Here is a 23,950-nt window from a genome sequence, read left to right on the forward strand (position 1 = left end):
CATGCAGGGGCTATGTCTGTTTCCAGAGTACTCCCACCAGCCAAGACCCTATAGGTGACTCAGGATATATAAAATACACCCACCACCTAACATTTAGTGATCTACTATATCCTACTCTATTTATGTCTGTGACTTCTGACCATGGCATACTAAAAATTCCTGGCCCTGGAAGTTAAGCAGCCTCCTTTTTTATCCCCTACCCAGAAATACTATTTGGATACCAAGGGAAAGGGTAAAACATTTCTGAATATAGATTCGATTTGGAATAAGATCTGATATATTCACAAGAAATTTAAATTGAAGTCAGATTTAGAAGAGAAGAGACTATCAATCACTTTAGAAAACAGTGAGCAAATACTAAGGGCCCAGAACTAGTATTTCTCACAAAATGGAAACCTTGTCCTATGGAAGTATGTGAATTTTTTCGGTCTTCTGAGTCCCAGAAACAGACAGCCAAGGCTAAGGCACAGAACAAAAAAGCCAAAAAGGCTGTTGGATGAAAGAGATGCTGGCATGCTCCAGAGCTACATGACAGAGCTTTAACCTCCCATGTAAATTTCTAACTCCTGCTCTATTGAAAGCTTTTCTTTCCCTCTGATATACAGTGTATAAGACGTCAAGGGAAAAGGAGAATCCTGAAAAAAAAATTGTTTTTTAAAAATCTAAAACACAAACAAAAACCGCTACACCTTGAGAATGGAAAAATAAGGCGAGGTTCAAGGTATTTTTTTAAAGAAAAGGCCAAGAGTACTCAAGGGAAAGCATCTATATAGATAGGCCTTTCTATAACAAGATCCTTAGAGTTCATGCACCAGGTCATGTTTTAAAGCTAAAATATGGCTCTAATGAAGGTTTACGGTGAAAGCTTTCATTAGGAAAGTGACTGAAAACCCCTAATACTCTTTGAAAACGTAAAGAAATACAGACCTAATCCTGCACTGTCCCAAGATCCTCAATACACTACATCTCAATAAATGATTAGACATACACTAAACATCATGGGCACACTAATTCCATGCCTACCAAATAAATTTTTTTTGAGGACTAACCTCTTGGAATACAGAATGTGGTTCATTTAAGTAAATAATATTAAAACAAATAGACCAGGGGCTGGCTCTGTGGCTAAGTGGTTAAGTTGGCACACTCTGCTTCAGCGGCCCAGGGTTTCACCAGTTCAGATCTTGGGCGCAGACCTAGCATGGCTCATCAAGCCATGCTGAGGTGGCGTCCCACATAGCACAACTAGAAGGACCTACAACTAGAATATACAACTATGTACTGGGGGGTTTGGGGAGAAGGAAAAAAAAAAAGAAGACTGGCAACAGATGTTAGCTCAGGTGCCAATCTCATAAAAAACAAAAAAAACACAAAGAGAACAAAAAAAGAGATGAACTTTTAGGAAATTTAATGTTGAAGGAAAAAGAATAGTACAGTATTAAGAAAACCAGACAATAGTTTCATTTTAGTTTTTCAGTAAAACAAGCAAACAGTTGCAACATTTTCTGGCTTTTGCAACATTTTCTGGCTTCAGCACCCTAGATGCATGTTATACATATGGCTAAGGAATGTGAGCAGTTGTGAAATTCAGGCTTTGAATTTGCTATTCCCTAATTTAGAATTCCCCAGAGAGAGATGCAACTACATTCAGAGAAGGTTCTCAAGCTGCCTTGTTTGCAAAGCCTACCCACAAAGTCCACATCCCACACGGCTCCAAAAAACCTGCTGGATTACTGAGAGAAGGAAGTGACCCTGGCGGGTAGGGTTTACAGGCACTCATCCTGAAACTCATGATCATACTTTGAATTACTTATTTTAGTAATGTTTATGAGTACCTAGAAATCTGCAATATACAGAATGAGGGACTAAAATGTCAGACTGCATCAAACCAGCCACACTCACCTTCATCTGTCAGAGCTGGCTTACTTTCTGGTGGTTCACTCACTTACCTTAGAACTTTTCTTTAATATGATCAACTTTTAGGACTCTATAATATATTGATACAACCTTGAGAAAGAAAGATCATCACCTCCCTTACAAAGTCCTTAGCATATTGCTTTTTCTATAATTCTTAGCAGCATAGGATCACTACTTTATCTATACTTCCCTGACTCTTCAGGACTAGGAAAAGGCACTTTAAAAAGAGCCCCACTGAAAGAAAGTTACTCACATTATTTTGGCTGTTGGCATCACTTGGTTTGAACAGAACATTAAAGATGCAGGTAGTCCCTTTATTTTGGATTACTGCTGTTAGGACCTTTAACATAGTCAAGATTTACAGCAAACACAATGGCTTAATCACTTCTCTGTTACAGTGACTTACAGTCACTTATAAGCATCCTTCCATCACTTAGAAAGAGGTGATCTACTCATAATACAAACCAGAAACTTTGGCCTGTTGACAGCATTTAAGGGGTTAAACACTGTATTAAATGTGAAATTTAGTGATTAAGTTGAACTCGAATAACATTCGTTATGTCTCTTGCTAAAAGAAGTTGCCAGATTATTAAGAGCCTGCCATCAAATTCAGATAAACCCATTGCAAAATTCAGCAAGCCAGCCTTGGCTTCCAAAGAACCTAAAAATTCCTCCCTCTTTTCTACTCTTCATTCCTTTTGTACTGATACGATCCCTACTCGTTTACTCCTAGAGAGGGATAATTATGGTCTAATTTCCACTTATTATCAACTATCCCCTGGAGTAGCAGTGTTAGAATATGAAGCCTTAGATACATAAACCCCACAGAATAACATGAGGATATTTATACACTACTGACATCCAGGTGTCTTAGCCTCTTAAGCTGTGGTTTTCCAACTTTCTTACACCAAGGACTTCGTCTAGTGGTTTGTTATTATTTGTCCTCACTTTCACTCTCCTGTTCCTGTGCCCATGACTTCCTCTCCCTCAAGTAATAAGCCACTACCTGAACAACAAGAAAGCAGAAAGAACATCAACAAAGTAACTAAAGAAACAAAAGCTGCCTTGCACAGTAAGACACAGCTGTAGTTTTCACCATAACCCAGTGGTTGTCAACTCTGGTTGCATATTAGAATCACCTTTGGAGCTTTTAAATATCCTGATGCTTAGGCCTCATTCCAAACTTATTATTAAATATGAACCTCTGGGGACAGGACCAGATACCAGTATTTGTTAAAGCTCTCCCAGGAAATTGCAATATGTAGTCAAGTTGAGAACCACTACATTAACTCAGGTCGAGTAGTTTTTTACAACTAGCAGTTTTTGTTTTTAAAGGTTTTTTTATTTTTTCCTTTTTCTCCCCAAACCCCCCCAGTACATAGTTGTATATTCTTCGTTGTGGGTCCTTCTAGTTGTGGCATGTGGGATGCCGCCTCAGCGTGGTTTGATGAGCGCCCAGGATCTGAACCAACGAAACACTGGGCCGCCTGCAGCCCACACTTGGCCACGGGGCCAGCATCCCCCCTTTTTTTTTAAGATTTTTTTATTCACAACTAGTAGTTTTTTACAACTTTCTAGTTTTTTACATAGAGAACTAACCCCAAATCTTATTTTCCGTACAGAATTTCAGAGGACTTTTCAAGAAATTCCTCGGCTCTGATCTACTTTAAAATTAGGAAATTCCTTCTCCCGTGAAGGAAGGGAGTAAGGGGTGTTTGTTCTATTTCACTGGTACAGAGAAGAAGGCAGAAGTCCTTTGCATACTCTCACATCTGCTAGGAGCTGCTTCTCCTTCTTTTACAGACAGTAAAATCACAAAGATGAGTTTTGGGTTCCCATTAAGCAGGACTGACATTAGTCATAGACATGTGATTCCTGCAAGTGCAATGTCAAGGTGTCCTAGGTACCAAAGGTTCCTTCTCCTACCTCCAGCAGGTCTATCATCCTGGTCATCTGAGAGTAGATAAGGACCCTATGTCCTTGAGACTTGAGTCGAGTCAGCAGGACATCAAGGGCATACAGCTTTCCACTGTCAGTGATGAGGCTCTCTTTGCCTAGGGAGAAGAAAAGGGGGGGAGGGGGAAACTGTATTTAATTGAAGCAGCAAAATCACTCACTGCAAAGCTGTATGCAGCCAAAATTACTACAACCAGGATGCTTGTCATCATGAGAGCAGGAAAGTACTCTAAAGAATGCAAAGCACTGTTCAGTCATGATCCATTAGTGCTCGGGGAAGAAGTATCTTGAAAGAGGGAGGTGTAAGTTCCCTCCCAACTAACAGTTCCCAACCAGACGTCTGCTGCTATGGCACCTGAAAGCTTCCCTGGCTCCTCACCCTTACTCAGGGGATAGCAGCTACAGTGAACATCCAAGAGTGATGTCCATGCATCTGAGTGACATCCATGAGTCTAAGAGTGATGTCCATGTCATATCTACTGCAAATGACCTGAGAAATCTGTTTTTCCCTTTGCTCACCCTAGCTCTAGATATGTGCTTCTGCTACTGCTGTGGCTAAATGGTTTACCTTCTGAAAGCACAAGAATGTGGAGAAACAAGGGCTGCCCTTGCCTGTTCCTGGAGACACTTAAACACCAAGAAATGCAAATAAACATACCCCCTCTCTTGCCTTTTTTAAAACCAGAACTCCCTCTCCTGAGTGATTTCAAATAGTCTGGCTGGTAAATGTCACTATCCAAAGCTATAATTCAATAAAGACACTAGGGCTTCTTCAGCTTTTCAGAAAGACTGACTTTAGGTTTCTGTGAAATGGAAGCTGCTTTCACTCACTAACTTGTGCTTTCTCCTTCCTCTTCCTATTAAAAAAAAAAAAAAACGTATTTCAGTCAGAGATCTTTAAAGAACACTTAACTCACAAATTTTCATCTTATCCATTCAGTATCATTCAACTCCCATCACATTTCAGGAAGTAGAGTTTCCTGTTTGCAGACTGGTCCATAAACACACCCTGAACAATTGCTGCTATTAAGAGGGGAAGAGATGAGGCTTAAGGGGCTGGGAGATTTAAGAGTATATATGGAAGTGGCTGTGGGCCACAAAGATGGAGAAAAAGGCTAGAGATACTACATAGAGAACTAACCACTGAGAGTAAACAAGAAACTGTGAAGAAAAATATACTGTGTATCCTTAGTTTCTGGGTTTGAACCCATGGTTTTCCCTCAGAACTGCAGAGGCTGGGTGTCGAGAGCACTCCAAGAGTTCTCAACAGTCATTTCTCTGTTCTCGCCAGTATTTGCCAAGTGCACAATTATTGTATAAACCAAACAAGAACGGATGTGCTGACAGCACCATAACAAATCATCAGCCACTCTGTTTTTGCTACAAAGCCACAGGTCCTGGATGTTTACTCCTCTGCACTGCAGCCTGCCTTTTCCCACCTTCGGAACGCTGCCAGGCCAGCTCTCTCCCTCCACCACCCCTCCCTGATGCTGTGGCACACACCTTTGTTCAGCCTCTTTGTTTGGTCCTGTTTACATTACTGAAATGCCCTTCTTTTTGTTGGTCTCCTCACCAGCACAATCAATGACTGCAGCTGGGACAGGACCGGTGGCTAAGCCCTCTCCCTGGCCCCAGACAAGGATGCCTGTATAAGTTCCAAGTCTGACTAGGCAGCAGCACTTCCATAACAACTTCAAGGTTTTCTTCTTGTCACAATTATGCGTCTCTTGTAATTATATTCCCTGGCATCCCTTGATTTTGATAGCTCCTAAACAGTCCCCACAGAGCTACCAATCAGCTTTAGACAGTAAGTTTCTTTCTTTTCTTATTAAAAGCACAGGAAGGTGGAAAAAAAGCAGCCCATATATTTTTCAGTCATTGAGTGAGAGTGGGCAAGCTAATAAGCTCATCAGATTTCTGCAGCCTGTTCTCTTCTCTCTCCATTCACATATACTCCCTCAACACAAATATTTAAGCATACACAAATCTGTCTTGTATCTGAATTTTAAGAAGCTTCAATTCATCTCAAAATCATGGTTCAATGGTTTTCACACATTCCTGCTTCCCACATCCTACTCTTCTTTGCTAACAGAATGCAGTGATGCTAGGATTCAGAAAGCTCAGAGATGAAGATGTGCATACAGTTAGGAGGACAGAACTCTGATGTGTCTAAAAGAAGCAAGAAGTGGCAGCTGTTGTTAGCTTGTTGTTGTGTAGGTGGGGGAAGTGGAAGTGGATGGACTGGATTTCTTGTCCTGAAGAAAAAGGACTATGAAGAAAGGCACTTCAACAATAGCCTTAAAGCACTTAAGCAATGAACAATATTTCTGCTTCGGTGGTGAGCATGCTAGACAGGGCAAGTCAGCCTCCAGTATTTGTCCTTAGAGAGAGACGCAGAAAAAACAAGTTTCCTTCTCCGTACACACTGATGTCTTCTGAGCCCGGTATCTCTTACCCAATTTTTTGCGAGCTACCGAAATTGCATCGGACAAGAGCACCACCTGTTGCTAAGCAGGGCATAGAGCCAAGAAGAGCATAATTCCCTAGAAATCAGGCTGATTCTGCCAAGTCAAACCCATGCCCAGCCCCTTCTTTAAAACAGGAGCTCAAAAAATGCTGAAATGAACAGACCTACCCTAGTTTCTTGCAATCTTTCCTACAACCCTACAGTACAATCTTATAGTATTTTCACTCAGATACTAGTTCTTACTGACCACAGTGTAGTAAGATCCTGCTCAGAGACAAAATGAATGGCAGTAAAATTAGGGTAACAGATGAAATATTATCTCCTTTTTCCAAGGAGAAAAGGCTTTTGAAGAGATTTTACATCCTTCTCCTAGTGAAACATGGAGACACATTCAAGGTGTAAAATCTAGGAGATTCTGGTCAGTCTCTCAAGGAATATAAAGGAACCAACCCTTCCTGGGGAAACAGAAAATGTAAAAGTATAAAGGAAAGAGAGATAAAATACAGGTTCCAGTGATCACCCCCCCTCAACTCTCCCCCTCACTGCCCAGCCCCAGCCAGTCTACAGAGCACAATGGGGTCAGTGAGGAGCTGGTTAGTTCTCACAGTAAACAGCCAGTGAGGCTGGTGCTTTTTATCGATGCAAAAAGAACTCAGACACTTCCTGCTATTTAAACAAGGTCCATTTTTCTTTCAAAGAACAGGAAAAGCCACAAGAGATTCCCACAGCGCCAGCAATAAGCCTTCTACTCCCGGACTGGGAACTTAGGAGCCAGAATGAAGAAGTGGGAAAGAAGAAATAAGGTGTTGTCTTGCTTCTTTCAAAACTGTGCTCATCTTCTGCCTGGGATTCTGTGGTTTCCACACCTGCTGGCTTCTATTCCTCTATTCCCACTACATTCAGGCTTGCTTTACACGTGGGCTTTTCCCTTGTTTTCCAACAATATACCTTCACCCACTGCTTCCATGTGTTCTCAGTCAGCTATGAGGACATATACAATATTGCTCTCATATACCCAAACAGCATCTTTCAGTTCAAATCAGCCCCAAAGTCACTAAAAGGCTGACCCGAAGTCCCTTGACATCTGACAAAGTTAACGTTAAATGGAAAAACCAGGCCTTAGACCTTGGAATCCAGTTATCTCTTAGAAATAGCAGATTCTCTCTTTTGAATGCTTAGCCCTAGTTCACTTACATTACAGGCCAATGAGATAAATACAATCAAAGTACCAGAGAATGTGCACAACCAAAACTAACACAGTAGCTCTGAGCTACCACTCCAGTTTGCCACCAGGTGTAAGTAAAGAACATGAGCCTATGAACCCTGTGTTCTGTTTCCTTAAAAAGAAGTCTCACCAAAGCAAAGATGAAAACCTAATTTCCTTTCAACCTCGACCTTGACCCTAGGAGGTCTGGGAATCTGCTAGCATTTTGGCACAAAACACACTGTTTTTCTTCTGGTTATCATGCAGATCTCTAGTGCTTCGTGTAGAACACTGTTTATGCTACTTAAACTAGGCTTTCTGTGAGTGACGACAATCTCATTCATTCCACTGGCAATAGCACAACTGTACTCACTCGACCTGGAGCCTTTCCTACCAAGTTTATTTCTAACTCACCCTGCCTTGTTTTTTTAAAGAATGGCATTCCTTTTTCAGCTGTAAGCTTGTCAAAGGAGAGTATTTAAGCACAAATCTAAAAAACACTTCTCTTTCTATTCAAGTCACAAATTACTTAAGTATTCTTACTTATAAGTTACTATGGGCAAAAGAGGAAAAAGAAACCCCAAGAACGTTGACTTCCAAATATCTGAAACCACCACATGGACTATCTCCCTGGTTCTCCCCTTGCCAAAGCTGGGAACATATTCCACAAGAAGGGAGGACTCACCTGGAATCCTGATGAAAGACCAGCCGTTCTGAGGCCTGATGCTCCACAATCCTCCAGCTGGCTCTGGGAAGAACTGGGATCGTCGATTTAGCCAGTCTGCTGCCAGTTCAGGGGCCCCATTCAACAAACACTGCTTGGCTGCCAGACTCCCTCCTTCCTTCAGCACTCGCCTCTCATATTCTGCACTTCGGTCATTGCAGTAAGAATCCAATGGCACTGCGGTGACCTGTAGTGAAAGATTCACACGAGATGGCTCTTTCACATTTCCATACCCACTGAGCCTTTTGGGAACTTCAACTTTGAGATGAGACTAATGTGGATAATCCTTAGACTACTGCTTTTAACTTCTGTTTTCTGACAAACTAAGCTGTCCCTAATAACTGACTTAATACCTTCCCCAGGTAAAAGGCCAACCTCTAGTAATATGAACCTGCAACAAACTAAAGATCCAAAGAGTGCTGGAGTTTGCAGATAAACTGGGATACCAGGTCAGGAATAATTCTATCACAGATGTATATATATACACACACTATCACTTTGCCACTTCCTCTCATGGCTATAGTGCTTTGGCAAAGTTCTACTAGCCATACACAGGATGATAAGGCCAGAAAAAGGAGCTGGAGCTAGTTAGTCATCATTAAAGAACTAAGAAGTATTGGTCTGGTGCATTTGAAGCTATCTTTAATGTCTTTGCTGCAAAGCTCCCAAGTTTATCAATACTTCTTTCTCCTCTTCCCTGACCAGGTTGCTGAATGACAAACCTAATGGAAGCTAAGAGAATGTTTCCTTGAGGTCATAAACGGGTTGGTGTAGAGAGAAAGCAATTGCCAGAGAGTAGTAGATTCATTTCTTGGCTAGGGTAGAAGCTATACACAAATTCTTATCTCACCATAAGGTGTAACGACACTCAAAGGCTGCCCCCCAATGGAATAGAAGGCTCCTGCCAATTTAGAAGCATACGCTTTATCCATCTTTAGTGATCTGAGTCTATTCCCAGTCTAACAAGCAGCTGTCTATTTAGATAGCTGTAAAATCATCGAATAAGGAGCCTGAGGTTACCTTTTGTTAAAATTTGGAGGCTGTGATTATCTGCGAGCCCACGTTGATAAAAATGCTAAAGGAATAAATTATAAGCAGTAAACTGCTCCCAAGAACCTTGGAGCTAGACCACGAGATGGGAAGAAATTAGGTATAAGGAGCAAGAGCAGAGGTATGGGAGAAATCAGAACATAAAACACTGGCTGTACCTAGTTAGGCAGTTCTATTGTTTCTATTACTTCTCAGAAGTTAGACAGTCAGGAAAATCTCTCTATCTTGCTATTAACTTTTCTATTTTCATGCTCATCAATCTTTAGGGCAATGGTTGTCAAGTTTTGTTATGCATAAGAACCATCTTGGGAGCTTATCTAAAGTGCAGATTTTGATCCAGAAGGTCTAAGGGTTCTAGCCAATAGTTCTAGGTTTTTAACAAGCACCCCAGCATCCCAAGCCGAGCCTTGAGAAATACTGTCTTGGGGTACATAAACAGTCAGTGAGCTGACTATGGTCTGCAGGTGCCTCTGCTGGAGACTAGAGGATACCAAAACCAGAGAAAGGGCATCATTTACCAATAACCACAGAACACATAACTCTGGCTTGCAGATGAAGCTGAACTAAGTTTGTTAGCGAGCAGTGCCATCTATGGTCCAGAGGTCAAACTACAAAGGGTCACAGAAAGCTGGGTCCCTGGAGCTCCAAAACCCAGTTAGGGTCTCACATAAATCAGATTACCTAGACAGCACTAGGAGCAAGTTTTGGTAATCTCCTGTCACCTTTACTCACACCAAAAGGAATTTGATCTCTTGCTTCCAAGTTATTCATTTTTTCCCACTGAAAGTTGAGCATAGGCAAATAAAGACCAAAATACAAAGCAAATGGATAAAAATTGGGTCCCTCCCTGCTATGGCTTACCCTGGCAGCAGCCCAGCAGATACTGGACTAGAGCAGACGTCCACCATCTTGGGTAGAGTCCCAGAACCTCATAATCAATAGCAGTTATACGTCCATAAAAATGGTTTAAGCAGCAGTAGTCCGGACTACAGACGTATGACCAGTTCTATGTATCTCAAACAGCATGTGCACTCTTGGATGAGTAAAGCATATTCAGTCTTTTCTAATGAGAGACTCATACTGACCAATTTTACACTCAAAGATAACTGCTTTGATGTTTATTTTTCTTTATTTTGTAGAAAAGCAGAACTTATATTGGAATTATATATAAAGAGTTTGAGCTCATATTCTCAAGATGAGAAATCAAAAGCTAGAAACTCAGCATGAAAGAACAGGGGGAGAACAGGGACAGAGAGAGGAGTTTTTTTCCTGCCTGGGACTCATTTCTAGGTACTCTTACAGTTTAAGAACAAAACAACCTTTTCCAGTTATAAACTTTCACCTATTTCTAATTTCATTTTGCTGATATCCTTCCAAGTTCAGGACTGAAAACTAGGAGGTCTGCAAGGCACAGTTCTTAGTGAAATATTTTTTAATGTTTTGATAAGTTTCTTTGGCAGGAGCCCTGGATAAAAATATATGCAGAATCATAGAATGCTATGTTCTAAGTACGTAAGCAGTGAACTCATGAAGTTCAAAAGGAGGCAAACAAGTCCATTTCTACTTAAATCGTGCTTTCCAAGTCAGCTCTATCCTAGACAGCCTCTACCCATTCTGCTAACCACAAGTGGCCTTCCTGATTGCTCAGAAGCAGGGGGAGATGAAGCATGAACCATTCTTCCCTCCCCACAAATGGAAATGCATACTCCTTTTAGTCCCACATGAGCTAACCCCTGTTTTTTTGCTTGATTAACTTCCTAAACTATAGTAGCTTCAGGGGCTGCCTCTTCAAGCATTCAGCGCGTCCTTCCTGAGGACATGTATATTCCTGCTCCAGCTCTAGGAAGCGTGACCGCTCCAAGCGCTGCCATTTTTTGGTAAGATGAATTCCTGGGGTCTTAAAAGTTTCTTAACCCTGCAGAATTATTTCCTCAGCTAATGAGAAAACAGCTCCAATTCCTTAGTGGCACAGTTCTTCCTGAACTGACCCTAAAGTTTTCATAGCACGTGCCAGGGAAATTAATTTGTCTTAACTCAAGGCCAGGGTCGAGGCTTCAAAGGAAACCAGTAACTCCCCACCACAGATGGGTTAGAAATAAATATAAGATAATTAAGGTATCTCATGCAATGTTACCTTATTTACACCCCAGGCCTGATCTGAAAGGTAAGAATTTGTGTATGTGTGTACAAAATATTCAGACATGTTTAAAATCCTTCTTCCTGGGGCTGGCCCCATGGCCGAGTGGTTAAGTTTGCATGCTGCGCTTCAGTCCAGGGTTTCACCAGTTCGGATCCTGGGCATGAACATGGACCGCTCATCAAGCCACGCTGAGGCGGCGTCCCACATGCCACAACTAGAAGAACCAACAACTAAAAATATACAACTGTGTACCAGGGGGCTTTGGAGAGAAAAAGGAAAAATAAAATCTTTAAAAACAAAACAAAAAAAACCCTCCTTCCAGTCCTTATGACAATGGTGTAAACTACCCCCACTTTCAGGTTTAACACATGCTACGTGAAGAAACTCTACAAACAAATGGAGGAGACTGGCTGAGTAGGAAAGGAGGATGCTGAGGAGGATCCCTTCAGCCAAATAATAAAAGCTTTCTCTTGCTTCCTGTCCGCCACCATACCTTCACACTATTATAGTCTTCTTCAAGCTACTATTTATTGTTCTTTAGAGAAACAGCAGAACCAGGCATGATAGTTTAGCCTTCAGGCTCCTCAAAAAACAATACTCAACTAGTACAGTTGGGGTATGCATGTGTGAGTATATTGGGAGAGGGGGTTGTTCTTCAGAGATGCTGGCTACAGAGCTCTGAGTGGTACAAATGAAGAATTTTTATGTCCATAAAAGCAATTACAGTCCAAGGTAGTTCACTTTTTATTGGATCTATAAAACACTTGGAATATGGGAAGTAAAAATATCTTGACATCCCTCTCAGAAATCTACATTTCCTCTTATTAAGCCTTGGTGTACACATGAGACTAGGTGAGAAGGAAACAAACCATGTAACTATGAAACCTGAAGGTTGCCTTCTATAGAAGGACTTGGCTTTAGATGTTCCCTAAGAAAAGCGCATTTCCCTGCATCAACTTAAGCTTCAAAGACCAAGACTGCTTTGGAAGAACTAGATACACACAAGATCCGAATACTTTCCGGATAGCCAATATAAATCAAAGTTGACAGGGACAAGGGAATCAAGTTCATGTAGCACAGGACCAACAGAAAGAAATCTAGGCAGGCAAGAGTCAGTGGGACTCAGCACTATCACCTCATTTCTATTCATCATCTTTCTTTGGAATCCCTGTCAGATTCTGACCTTTGATAACTTTATGAAGTCAGAATGCAAGCTGAAAAAATAATGGTAGAAAAATATCACTAAGGAAGATTCCAAAGGCTCCACCTTCTTTGAATAGAACTGTGAAAACAGTAGACTTGCTAGAATGAGTGGAGAAAACAACATAAAAACACAGAAAGCTAAGAAACATCAGCCAGTTAGTCTCCTGGCTAACTGAAAGGTGCCCCTTAGAGCAAAAGGAAACGACAAGCTGGGAAGACAAAAACTTGCTCTTTGCTCTAGCCATGGAGTCTGGCTACCTCTCTGCTCTGTCACTCTCCCTTCATATACTTCTCCATGTCTGGCCTCGATCAGTAAGGACAGGAAAGAGAATGGAAGATGCAAGCAAAGTAACTACCACACTGTGCCAAGGCAAGCCTTTGCAGCGATGCTGTCGGCAATCACCGGAGCGCCCTGTTTTGTTACCCTCTTTATAGCAGGTACTGGGAAGGACCTAACAGCTAATCAAAGTTGAAACCACAATCCAAACTACCCCCAATCTGCAAATAAGACTACAACTGCTGAATGGCAAATACGGTGCAACAGTCACTTTTCAGAGGGAACACACTTGTGAACTGCAGTCCAGGCAGGGCTGCTGAGGAGAGGGAGCGAACACCAGACTAAGAAGTTTCTTCATGCTGGAGTGTAAAGTTTCCTTTTGTTATTGGGAGACCGTACTGAGATGATAAGGCCAGACCAAATCTCCCTCTCAATCTGGCCCCCTCCTCTGAAAACTCTCAAAAACCTCAATGCAGGTGACAAATGGCTCTCTCTCCTTTTCAAATATTCTGTCTCTGACCCTGCTGCTGGGTGATAATTTACCTGACAGATGGTTTGTTCCCACGGCAGTTTAGAGCTCCTGACTAAATAAGAGGAACCACACAGCAGAGATGCGGTTAGTGAAAATAGCCACTCCTATCTACTATACAACTATTCTCAAAACCAACACAATTCAAAGTGAGAAGTGTTGTCTTGGGAAAGCCAGGACCATGGATGCTCCTTCTTAATACTGAGGATTTATGTGTTTCTCAAGGTCCAAACAACTTAAGACAGTCTGTTGAAGGAATGGATCCCATGAAAATTGGTTTATTTCTTCAAATACCATATATTTTGTGTCTTCCCTCTTGTGGCACTTACTCGTGGACTGGCCACACACAAAAAAGACGGCAGCTCAGTGAGCAGGCAGCAACGAAGTGAGGAGGTAGCTGATCTCCGCTGATGGATGACCTGGTCTGAGTAGCCACTCACTGCTTTACAGTGGCTGCTGAAAACCAGAGACTACAAAACAAAAATGCAAATTAGTGCCACTGACAATTATGTTTGATGTAAGCAAAACGGAAAACATACCACATATTAAACATTTGACTTAAAGACATTCTTCCTAGTGAATATTATTAATTCTAATAAACAATTAACCACTATTTAGAATCAAATGTATAACACAATCAAGGTCCATGCTAATTTCAAAAGGTGGTTTTATTAATGTACCTTAAACAAGTGCCATTCTTAATTCTACCTTTTTTCTGGAGGAGATACTGTTAATTATAGTCACAGCAAAACTTTCATTAGACAAAACATTATGTGTTTATGTAGGGGGAAGTTTGGTTCATTTGTTATACTGTGGATGCAAACTCATATCTTGAGTTAAAAACAATGACCAACAATAACTCCCTCTTTTTCTTTAAGGCAGATCTGTTTAGCATCACATACGTGTACTAACAGTGCAGTGTAGTTCTAGCAAGTTTAGCTGTTTTACTTTGGTGACATCAATACAATATCTGTTTAGTTCCTCTACCTGACCACCATTTAAAAAATATAAATTCTTCATTTATATTACTGTACCAATACATTTTTAACAGACTTAAAGCTAATGTTAAAGATTTAGTTTACAGCCATTCTTATGAAAGACTTTTTCAAGTATGGAATGTTCACATATAAAGCGTTGGTCAGTGGGAGCACAGTGTTCTATATTGCAGATGCAGTGCTTTCTGCAGTGCAATGTTAGACATTTTATCTTCAGATCTTCATTCTTGATGACTTCACTGATTTGTTTTACTGGTGTCTCCAGTAAGGTAGGTTGATAACCTAATAACTACACGGATGAAGATAATACACAAGGTAGTCAAATTTATATATTGTTGTAAGGTCAAGAAAACAAACTGCACGATGAACAGCAATCAGGACCCTCTGCAGGAGAATAATAGTTCTAATTCAAGTACCAAAAGCTTCCAGTACCAAATCTCTTCAAGCTTTCCTTGTTTGGTACATATCTTCTCCGGAAGTAAATGGGTTCTTCAGGATCATAGTTTGAGATAAGCCATCTCAAGTTGTCTAGTAGGACATGTGCATCATAGTCTGCTTCCACGAACCAATAAGCATCTTCTAAACAACAGTCATGAACAAACTGAAAGGCTCTAATTGTTTCCAGCAGAGCTGGGCCATCTTCAGTGGTTTTAAATCATACTATGTCAGTCTTTATGACACTTTATTACAACACTGGGCCCATGAAGCTTTGATGTGCTTGACCCTTTTCTCTAGCTGATGAGGTCCCTGTCATTACCCAGAAAAGAATTTTAACCTTCTGATAGAGTTTTTCAATAATATCAGTGTTCTCATCTTTATGTTGGCTAGCATCTGCCTTGAAGTTCATCCACCTCTCCAATGTTTATGTCCATCATCATGTGAATGCCTAGCGTGAGGATCATTATGAAGATTATCAGACTAGGTCTCACTCTGTTCTTCTAATACTGACTACCAAACACCTGGGAACATTACTACAAGAATCCTATTGCTGATGCATAGATGAAGGTAAAAAAATGAGCCAATATTCTTATTTTCTGAAAGTGTATTTCCTTTTTTTTTTTAAAGATTTTATTTTTTCCTTTTTCTCTCCAAAGCCCCCCGGTACATAGTTGTATATTCTTCGTTGTGGGTCCTTCTAGTTGCGGCATGTGAGACGCTGCCTCAGCGTGGTCTGATGAGCAGTGCCATGTCCGCGCCCAGGATTCGAACCAACGAAACACTGGGCCGCCTGCAGCGGAGCGCGCGAACTTAACCACTCGACCACGGGGCCAGCCCCCTGAAAGTGTATTTCTGATTATCAGCAGGAGTTCCTCTTGTCCCTCCCAGGGGGAATGGAGAGAAGAGATGACACAAGTTTAGCAATCACTGCTCCTGTCATCCAGCTACAGTAGCAGTTCAGGGCTGCTAGTCGGGTGTCCACTGCCACCCAGGTGGCTGAGATAGCAGCAGTAACTGACCTAAAGACCTATGAATTCTTTACTAATTTCTAAGGAGCTGTAACTAAAGAATATCTCTGTCAGGGATCTCTTAAAGTCACTCTCATTTTAAGCATTCTCAAATGGCAAAATCCAACAGAAGTCTGTTTCTTACCTCATTCTTAGAGTATAAAGGTAAAGGATGAAAAAAACGAACATTCCCCTCAATTATTTTCTCTTCAACACTGTAGTTATTAATAAGAAAGGGATACAACATTCACTGTAGGGAATCCTTTTAACACAGTATGTTATTTGTGATACCTTTCGGGAAAAAAATCTAAAGATAATTCAATTTCCAAGGGTGGTCATTCCCAAATTAGAACATGTTCACTTGTCTTATGTGAGCTTGGTTAAGATGGTATTCTCACTGGGAGTAACTTGTCAGGATGATTTGTAGCTTTCTAATACCGGATTAAAAAAATTAATAATTCACTAGCTCAAAATGCTCAACATACAGTCTTACCTTTGAGAAACCCTGACTACTGCCAGCATATTTTACTCAATCTATTCTTTTCTAGATTATTTTCCCTTAACATTTGTTCCATTAAATCTTCCCTAGTATAGGTGGTCCTTGGTACCACACCACCCACATTCCTTCATATAATGACATGAACTGCTAGATAGAGAAAAATTTAATGCTTAACACAAAACACAAAGGACATCTTAAATACTATTGAGTAGGATGCTTGGCGGGGTAGGAATAGAAAAGAAGGTTCATAACTTCTTTTGTCTATTTTGGCCTAAAACAAATTAGAAAGAAAAACAGAATGTCACACTATGGGAGATGTGACTTTGTTATAATGTAGTCAAAGATTTTGCTATGCTGTTTTCCCATCCTCATGCTCTTGAACGTCTTGTTACCCTGTAGGCACTGGCAGCTGTGTGTGTCTTGCTGCCAGCACTAGAATATGCACATAGCAGTGAAGTTAGGCTTTTGCACAGAGTCTTTTGGCACCATACAAAAATCTCAAGAGAAAATAAGTAGGGCAAGATGATAGGCCGCACAGTTGCACACTTCTTGCCACAGTGTAGCATAGAAAACACACAGATGTTCCCCCTCAGATACAGACTTATCCATTTAACAAGAGACCAAACTTTGCTATGTCTTGTTTAAAATTAAAAAGAATACTTATGTTAACATCAGGTCTTAATTACTTAGAAATTAACTTCCAGCTTTTGTTCTTAAAGAATACATCAAACTTAGATACACAGCAAAGGTCTCACTGTAAATGAAAGGGCGTAGTGTTTACAGATCAACTGCAAGGGCACATGGATTCTATTTTCACAGATATTTTAAGTGACCAAACAAAAAGGGGGAAAATAAAATACAGAAAAACCCTGAACACAATGGCTTCCCAGAGCTTTTCACAGGGATGCTGGCAGCTCTCATGAGCTCAGGAAATAATGACAGATACAGATACTGTAGTTGCAAATTAACATGTAGCGAAAGAGTTTTGGAAAACTTCCTGTTTGGGGGATTCTTCATCAATAGCTAGTCAAAGCTCTCAAGCATTTAATTGAGAATAGCGTTTAAAACTTAAATACACACTACTCTTTTCAAAACTTTTTTTTGGTTTTTGGTGAGGAAGATTGGCCTTGAACTAACACCTGTTGTCAATCTTCCTCTTTTTGTTTGAGGAAGATTGTCACTGAGCTAACATCTGTGCCAATCTTCTCTATTTTATGCGGGATGTCGCCACCATATGGCTTGATGAGTGGTGCTAGGTCCATGCCCAGGATCCAAACCTGCAAACCCAGGCCACTGAAGCAGAGTGCACAAACTTAACCACTATGCCACCAGGCAGGCCATCAAAACAATTCTTTATCTTCAGATCCTTCTGTGTATTTTTAATCGCAAAATCTGACATGCCTCCAATTTCTATAAGCTAGCTGGCTCACTAAGAGTTGTAGAGTATATAAAGCTTTCAACACATATGATGCCCAAGTAGACCATTACCATGACAACAGTTTCATTGTGCCTGAGACTGGATATAGAATCAATGCTGGTACTCTGTGTCTGCCAATCATCATTTTTAACATGACATTTAACTGGACATAGTATAAAATCTGTTCTGCCTCCCCAAAAGATGACTAAATGATATACTTCTTAGAGATTTTGGGCTTTGCCCCTATTCTTTTAAGCAAAACAAGATTGAAAAAAAAAAACAGACTCCTCTGTGAAACCTGCACTCTAACTAGCAAAACTGTACAAGAAAGGAGCTCTGGCCAGAGCCCACGGTGGGGAAGGAGGTGTGTGAGAACGAATTTATGAAAGTTTTCAACTAAATACTATTCCTTCTTGAAATTCTCACCAGTAAAGCAAGATGGAGCATGGTGAAATTAAGTGGAACACAAGGAACCATGGTGGCTTTTGCTCTACCAGCATCACAAGAGAAGAAAATATGAGACAACATTCCACATCAAGAAAGAGATTTTAAAAGGCCCTAAACTTCGTTCAAAACACCCCAAAGTGTCATCTGATCTGTGTCCTTAGCCTAGTTCTTGGTTCCTTCATGTTTATGTATCATCCCAAAGCCAGTATTATAAGAATAATACTTCCTTGAACTCTTAACACAGAATTCAAATTTACTATTTACCGCAGGGTGAGAACAAGGGTTTCACAGGCACATTGGGGGAAACAAACGGAGCTTCTCTCTGCCCAGATTCACTCACATCCATGGAGGAAAGGAAGAAGGGAGGATGGGGTCAGATTGCTGAATACGACTCAGGTAGCACGTGGTCTGAGATAGTTTACCAAGAACAAGATGGCAACATGGAGCTAAGTCAACGCATACTATCTGTCTCCTCAGAGGAATAATAACAAAGTCTTTTACCTTGATCTGATGATAGGAAGCTGTATTTAGGAGACAGGCGCTGGAATAATACCTACTCATCTTTATAAAACAAATGAAGGCACGGAAGAGAACAGAATAAAGGATTTTCTGCATTAAGAGGACAAAGTTGAATATGGGAAAATTAACTGAAAGCTACTTTGGTAGCTCCAAAGGAATTTTATTGGAAATTATTATTTGAATAGTACAAGAGAAAGAATCCTGACACTTACTTCCAATGTTAGCATTTTCCCCTGTGTCTTCTCTCAGGTCTGTCTACTTAAGAATAACCCCAAATTTCATTATTAAGACTGACTTTGAACATGGAATCTGGATTCAATTCAGATATTCTTTCATTAAAACTCTGAAATAAAATTTGTGTTTATGTTGCTATTAAAAAAGGGCCGCTCCATTTCCTAGTACCACAAAAGAAAGCAGAACAAGGAGGTGGAGAAACAGCATCTCTTCAGTATTACGTTTATGAATAATCAAAATTACATAATCAGAACTAAGTTGGAAAATCAAATGAAAATGCAAGATATAGAATAGAACAGAGCTTGCAATGAAAAAAAAATTTGCTCACAAGGAGTTAGGGCTTATAAGCAACAAATTCCTGTTGAATTTGAAAGCCAGATATTATACTGTATTTAACATCTTCCCCAGCAGACATTTGCTGTGGCTAATAAAACTGAACAGACGGGTGACATGGAGAGCAGGGAGAGACACCAACATCCTTTCCAGTTTAAGAACTTTCATGGTGTCACAGTCAGAACCATCTATAGCCTAAGCCAAGATCTCACAACAGGGAATACCAAAACAAACTTTATAATCAAGTAACTAACATAAAAGCATCAGCCCAACAGTAAGGGGCTGTGGTCATTTTAAGATATGTCCACAAATTCTGATACTCTCACTTCAAAAGGTAGACCCTAATTCCCCCTCCCCTTGAGTGTGGGCCAGACTTAACAACTCCCAAAACCAGGTCACAAAAGGCATCGTGGCTCCTCTTTACTCGCTCTCTCTTAAATAACTCACTCTGGGGAAGCCAGCTGCCATGCCATAAGGACACTCAAGCAGCCAGCCCCATGGAAAAGTCCACACAGCAAAGAACTGAGGCCTCCAGCCAACAGCCAGCACCGACTTGTCAGGCATGTAAGTAAATTACCTGGAAGCAGATCCTACGGCTCCAGTTGATTTTCTGAGCCAGAACCACCTACCTAAGCTGCTCCCAAATTCCTAACCAACAGAAACTGTGAGATATTAAATGTTTATTGTTTTAACATGCTCAGTTTTGGAGCAATTTGTTATATGGGCATAGATAACTACTATAGGGGCTAACATCCACAATGGACCCTTTCTGCAATTACTCTTAAGATTTCTAAACATTAGCTTCTTTCTGCTGGCATTCCTCACTCCAAGAAACGCCTCTAGTTCTCAGCTCAAATGCAGGGCAAAAATAACTGATGTACAATAAAATCAAGGAATAATCAAACAAGTTACCAATCCCACCCACGTTTCCCAACCTCCATGGACAAGTTAAAACTCTTCACAAAATTCTGTTTTAAATACTGAATAAGATTATACTTATAATTTTAGGCTGAAGGACATTCCCTCAGATGAGAATAGGCAAAGTTCGAAAGGGAAAACTAACACTAATACAATGTACCAACACTCACTAAGTCATTCAACAAACACTTATTTAACCTTATTTTAGGTAAAGTGCCTAAAATAACCAAGGCTACAAGGACAAGAAGGACTATATAAAATTTCCAAACATCCAAATCATGTTCTCACTTGGAGGATAAAATAGAATGAAGAGGAAAAAAAATGACAGAACTGCTTAATAGCACTTTTTTTTCATGTTAAGTTTAGTTTTGGTCTTTCCGGGCATTATAAAATATTCTTTGTCGTAGGCAAGGATCTTTCTGTTAATTACAGAGCTCCTACCACTATTCATCCGAGTTTCTACCATATAAAAAGAGCAGTTAACCACTTTCCGCATCTCTATCATCTCTCTTGCATGTTCAATTTCCCCCTTTGTTGCCTTCTTCCTTTTCAGTCTTCAAAGCCGAGTCTCCTCTCTCTTACAAACTCAACTGTGACTTAAATGCAACTATCCCTCCTGAAATATGTTCCTATTCTTCTTTGTAACTGTCATACTTCATTACCCACTCTTACCACTTCCTAACCAGAATCTTTCCCCTGTAAATCCTTGCACCTGGGCCTTCTCTGTTCTCCCTGCACTCATAACATCAAAGAGTTCCTAATCTCATTCCTAAGTGTTTGCTTTACACTTGCTATCGAATTTGCCGTTCCCTCTGAATCCTCTCTTGAATTCTGGGTTTTGGAAATGATTGCTCCACTGCCAACGCTCACCATATCCAAATCAATCAGAGTCCCTTGACCCTTTCTTTATAACCTTTTGGTTATAACCATTTCTGTTGGGTCCCAGTACCTGATACTTGGAACTTTTGCTTAATATCCTCCTTAACGTGGACCCCTGTGTCTAATCTTTCCTCATATCATACTCTGAGATTAATCTTCATCAAATACCAATGGCAGAGATCCCCACTGGAGTGCTGTAATGACCTGAGTGATTTAGTGGCCTTCCTGAAGCCATTTACCAGATAACTCCTTCCCATGGCTTGACAGTAGCCACTAAAACTTTATTCCCCCAGGACTAGCATCTGTTGAAGAAAGTAAGCCAAAAAAGGGCTGAGACTTCTGGTTTAATATCTGAACCCTAATAGACTGGCATTCAAAGATTCCCACACCTTACCTTTCTGGCCCCTTTTCTCACGCTGTCCTTTATTTTGCCTCAAATATTTAACTTGGAATATCCTTCCTCCTATCTAGATACCTACCACTCAAGAGCCAGCTTAAACAATATCATTTCTGTAAAGACTTTTTTGCCCATTTCAACCTAAAGTGATCTCCCATTCTGAACTTTACCACTAATCATCTACCATTAATCTGACAGTTAGTTATGTCTTCTTTCAACTCTTATCCTGAATCACTTTTATTTTTAAAGTCTTTTTAAGTTTGTATATGCATGAATGATTTTTCAAACCAGAAAACAGGGACCATGACCGTTAACACACCTTGCCCAGAGTAGACACTGGTGCATGACAGGTTTGTAAACATTAATTACATGTGCCTTCTCTCTGCAGGAGTAGACTGACATTTGGAGGAGGCTATTCTGAAGGCAGCCTGGACCAGAGGAAAAAAGGAGAATTAGACACAACATTCAACCATTAAGCAGGACCACATTTTGCCACTGGAGATTCATTCAATCAATAAGCTGTTCTGACATACATCAATGTGCCCATTCACCCAATCCCACTGACACTTGAGATCAAACAACTGAAAACAGCGTAAGAGTGAAGCATATGTGAAAAAAAAGGGAGTACTTTCTCCAGCTAATATTGGGTCCTCCCCTCTATCACCATTCCTTACTAGATTAGGCTTCAATTTACCATCCAGATCAGTGGTCTCCAAAGAAAGCAAATGCAAATTTCACAATATAAATAACATTAATATGTTAGTATATGTATATCATTTTAAAGGAAATAATACATTGGTACTGGTGACATGGATTAAGAATGTTTTAATAACGGGGACATAATCAAAAAACATTTGGGGACCACTGGCCTACACTATTCATATTGCTGATAAGAAGTTTAAAATAAGATTTATAAGCTGATTCAAAAATTTACATGAAAATGCCAAGGCCCAAGAACTGTCAAGGCAATATTGAAGAAAACAAAGGTAGAGGACTATGCTACTAGTTATCAAGAATTATTATGAAGCTATAGCTATTAAGATAGGGTGGTGCTGGCTCAAGGACAGACAAATGGACTAATGGAACAGAACAGAGCCCAGAAACAGACCTACACATATGCAGGCACCTGTTCAACAAAAGTGACGCTGCAGTGCAGTAAGGATGGTCTCTTTAATAAATGGAGTTGAGTCAAGTGGATATGGATATCTATATGCAAAAAAAAATGACAAAAAACCCGAATCCCTTGTGTAAATCTGAAGGCAAAAGGTAAATAAAAAAACTTTTTGAAGAAAGATACAGATTATCTTCACGACCTTGGTATAGGCAAATATTTACTCAACAGGACACAAAAAATGTTAACTACTTAACAAAAGACACCACTGAGAGCGAAAAACAAAGCTACAGAGTAAAAGATGTCTGCAATACATAAAGAACTACAAATCACTAAGAAAAATACAGACAGCCTAATAGAAAAATAAGCAGAGGTGTTGAATAGGCATTTCATAAAGGAGGTTATCCAAATGGCCAATAAGCATTAGAAAAGGTTATTCATATCGTTATTCATAAGGCAAATGTAATTTAAAGCCACAATGAGATACCACACAGAAGGGCTAAAATGAACAGGAAACATCACATTCTGGAAAGGACATGAAGCAACTAAAACCTCTTGCACACTGTTAATGGGAGTGAAAAGTGGCACAATTGCTTTAGAAAATTGTTTGGCATTATCTATTAATGACGACCATATGCATACCCTTTGGCCCAGTAACTTGACTACTAGATATACACCCTACAAAATGCACATGAATTTTCACCCAAAGGAGTGTAATGTTCATAGCAGCACTATTTGTAATAACAAAAGCTAGAAACCACCCAAACATTTGCCTACAGTAACTCTTGTGGGGAGGGCACTGCAGAGGAACAGTGAATGGAAGTGGGCATGAAGGGGCTTCTGAAGTAGAATTCTGGTAGTGTTTTGTGAAGTTATCAAGCTGTATGTACACTTATTATTTGTGCACTTTCTTATATGCATGTTAATATCTCTAGAAGGACAGTCAAGGCAACAAGAAAAAAGGCTTAAAATTTTTAACATATCATACCTATTACTTCTCCCTGTCTCTCTAATCTACCTGGCCTGTTTATCTGCTAAAGGAAAACAAATGGTCATCTTTTCAGAATCAAGTTAGCTGCTTAGAATCATGAGTTCAAATAGTTACTAATTAATTTCGTTAGAAAAAAATGTTTTTAGGGGCCAGCACGGTGGCGCAGCGGTTAAATTCACATGTTCTGCTTTGGTGTCCCTGAGTTCACTGGTTTGGATCCCAGATGCAGAGCTACGCACTGCTTGGCAAGCCATGCTGTGGCAGGCGTCCCACATATAAAGTAGAGGAAGATGGGCACGGA

The 23,950-nt window shown here is 40.3% G+C and overlaps 1 protein-coding gene across 3 annotated transcripts in view; it reads right to left on the reverse strand.

The window, feature by feature from the left end:
* INO80 (INO80 complex ATPase subunit) overlaps positions 1 to 23,950 on the reverse strand; it is a 126,984-nt gene that overhangs the window by 31,615 nt on the left and 71,419 nt on the right. For all 3 annotated transcript variants that reach the window (XM_046653906.1, XM_046653904.1, XM_046653905.1), the window contains exons 25-27: positions 13,794 to 13,934; positions 8,227 to 8,452; positions 3,841 to 3,968 (exon numbers count right to left, since the gene is read on the reverse strand). In XM_046653906.1, coding sequence (XP_046509862.1) covers positions 3,841 to 3,968; positions 8,227 to 8,452; positions 13,794 to 13,934 — 495 coding nt within the window. The remainder of the gene's footprint in view (positions 1 to 3,840; positions 3,969 to 8,226; positions 8,453 to 13,793; positions 13,935 to 23,950) is intronic.

Source organism: Equus quagga, chromosome 2, assembly GCF_021613505.1.
Source record: "Equus quagga isolate Etosha38 chromosome 2, UCLA_HA_Equagga_1.0, whole genome shotgun sequence".
NCBI classification, from domain to species: Eukaryota; Metazoa; Chordata; class Mammalia; order Perissodactyla; family Equidae; genus Equus; species Equus quagga.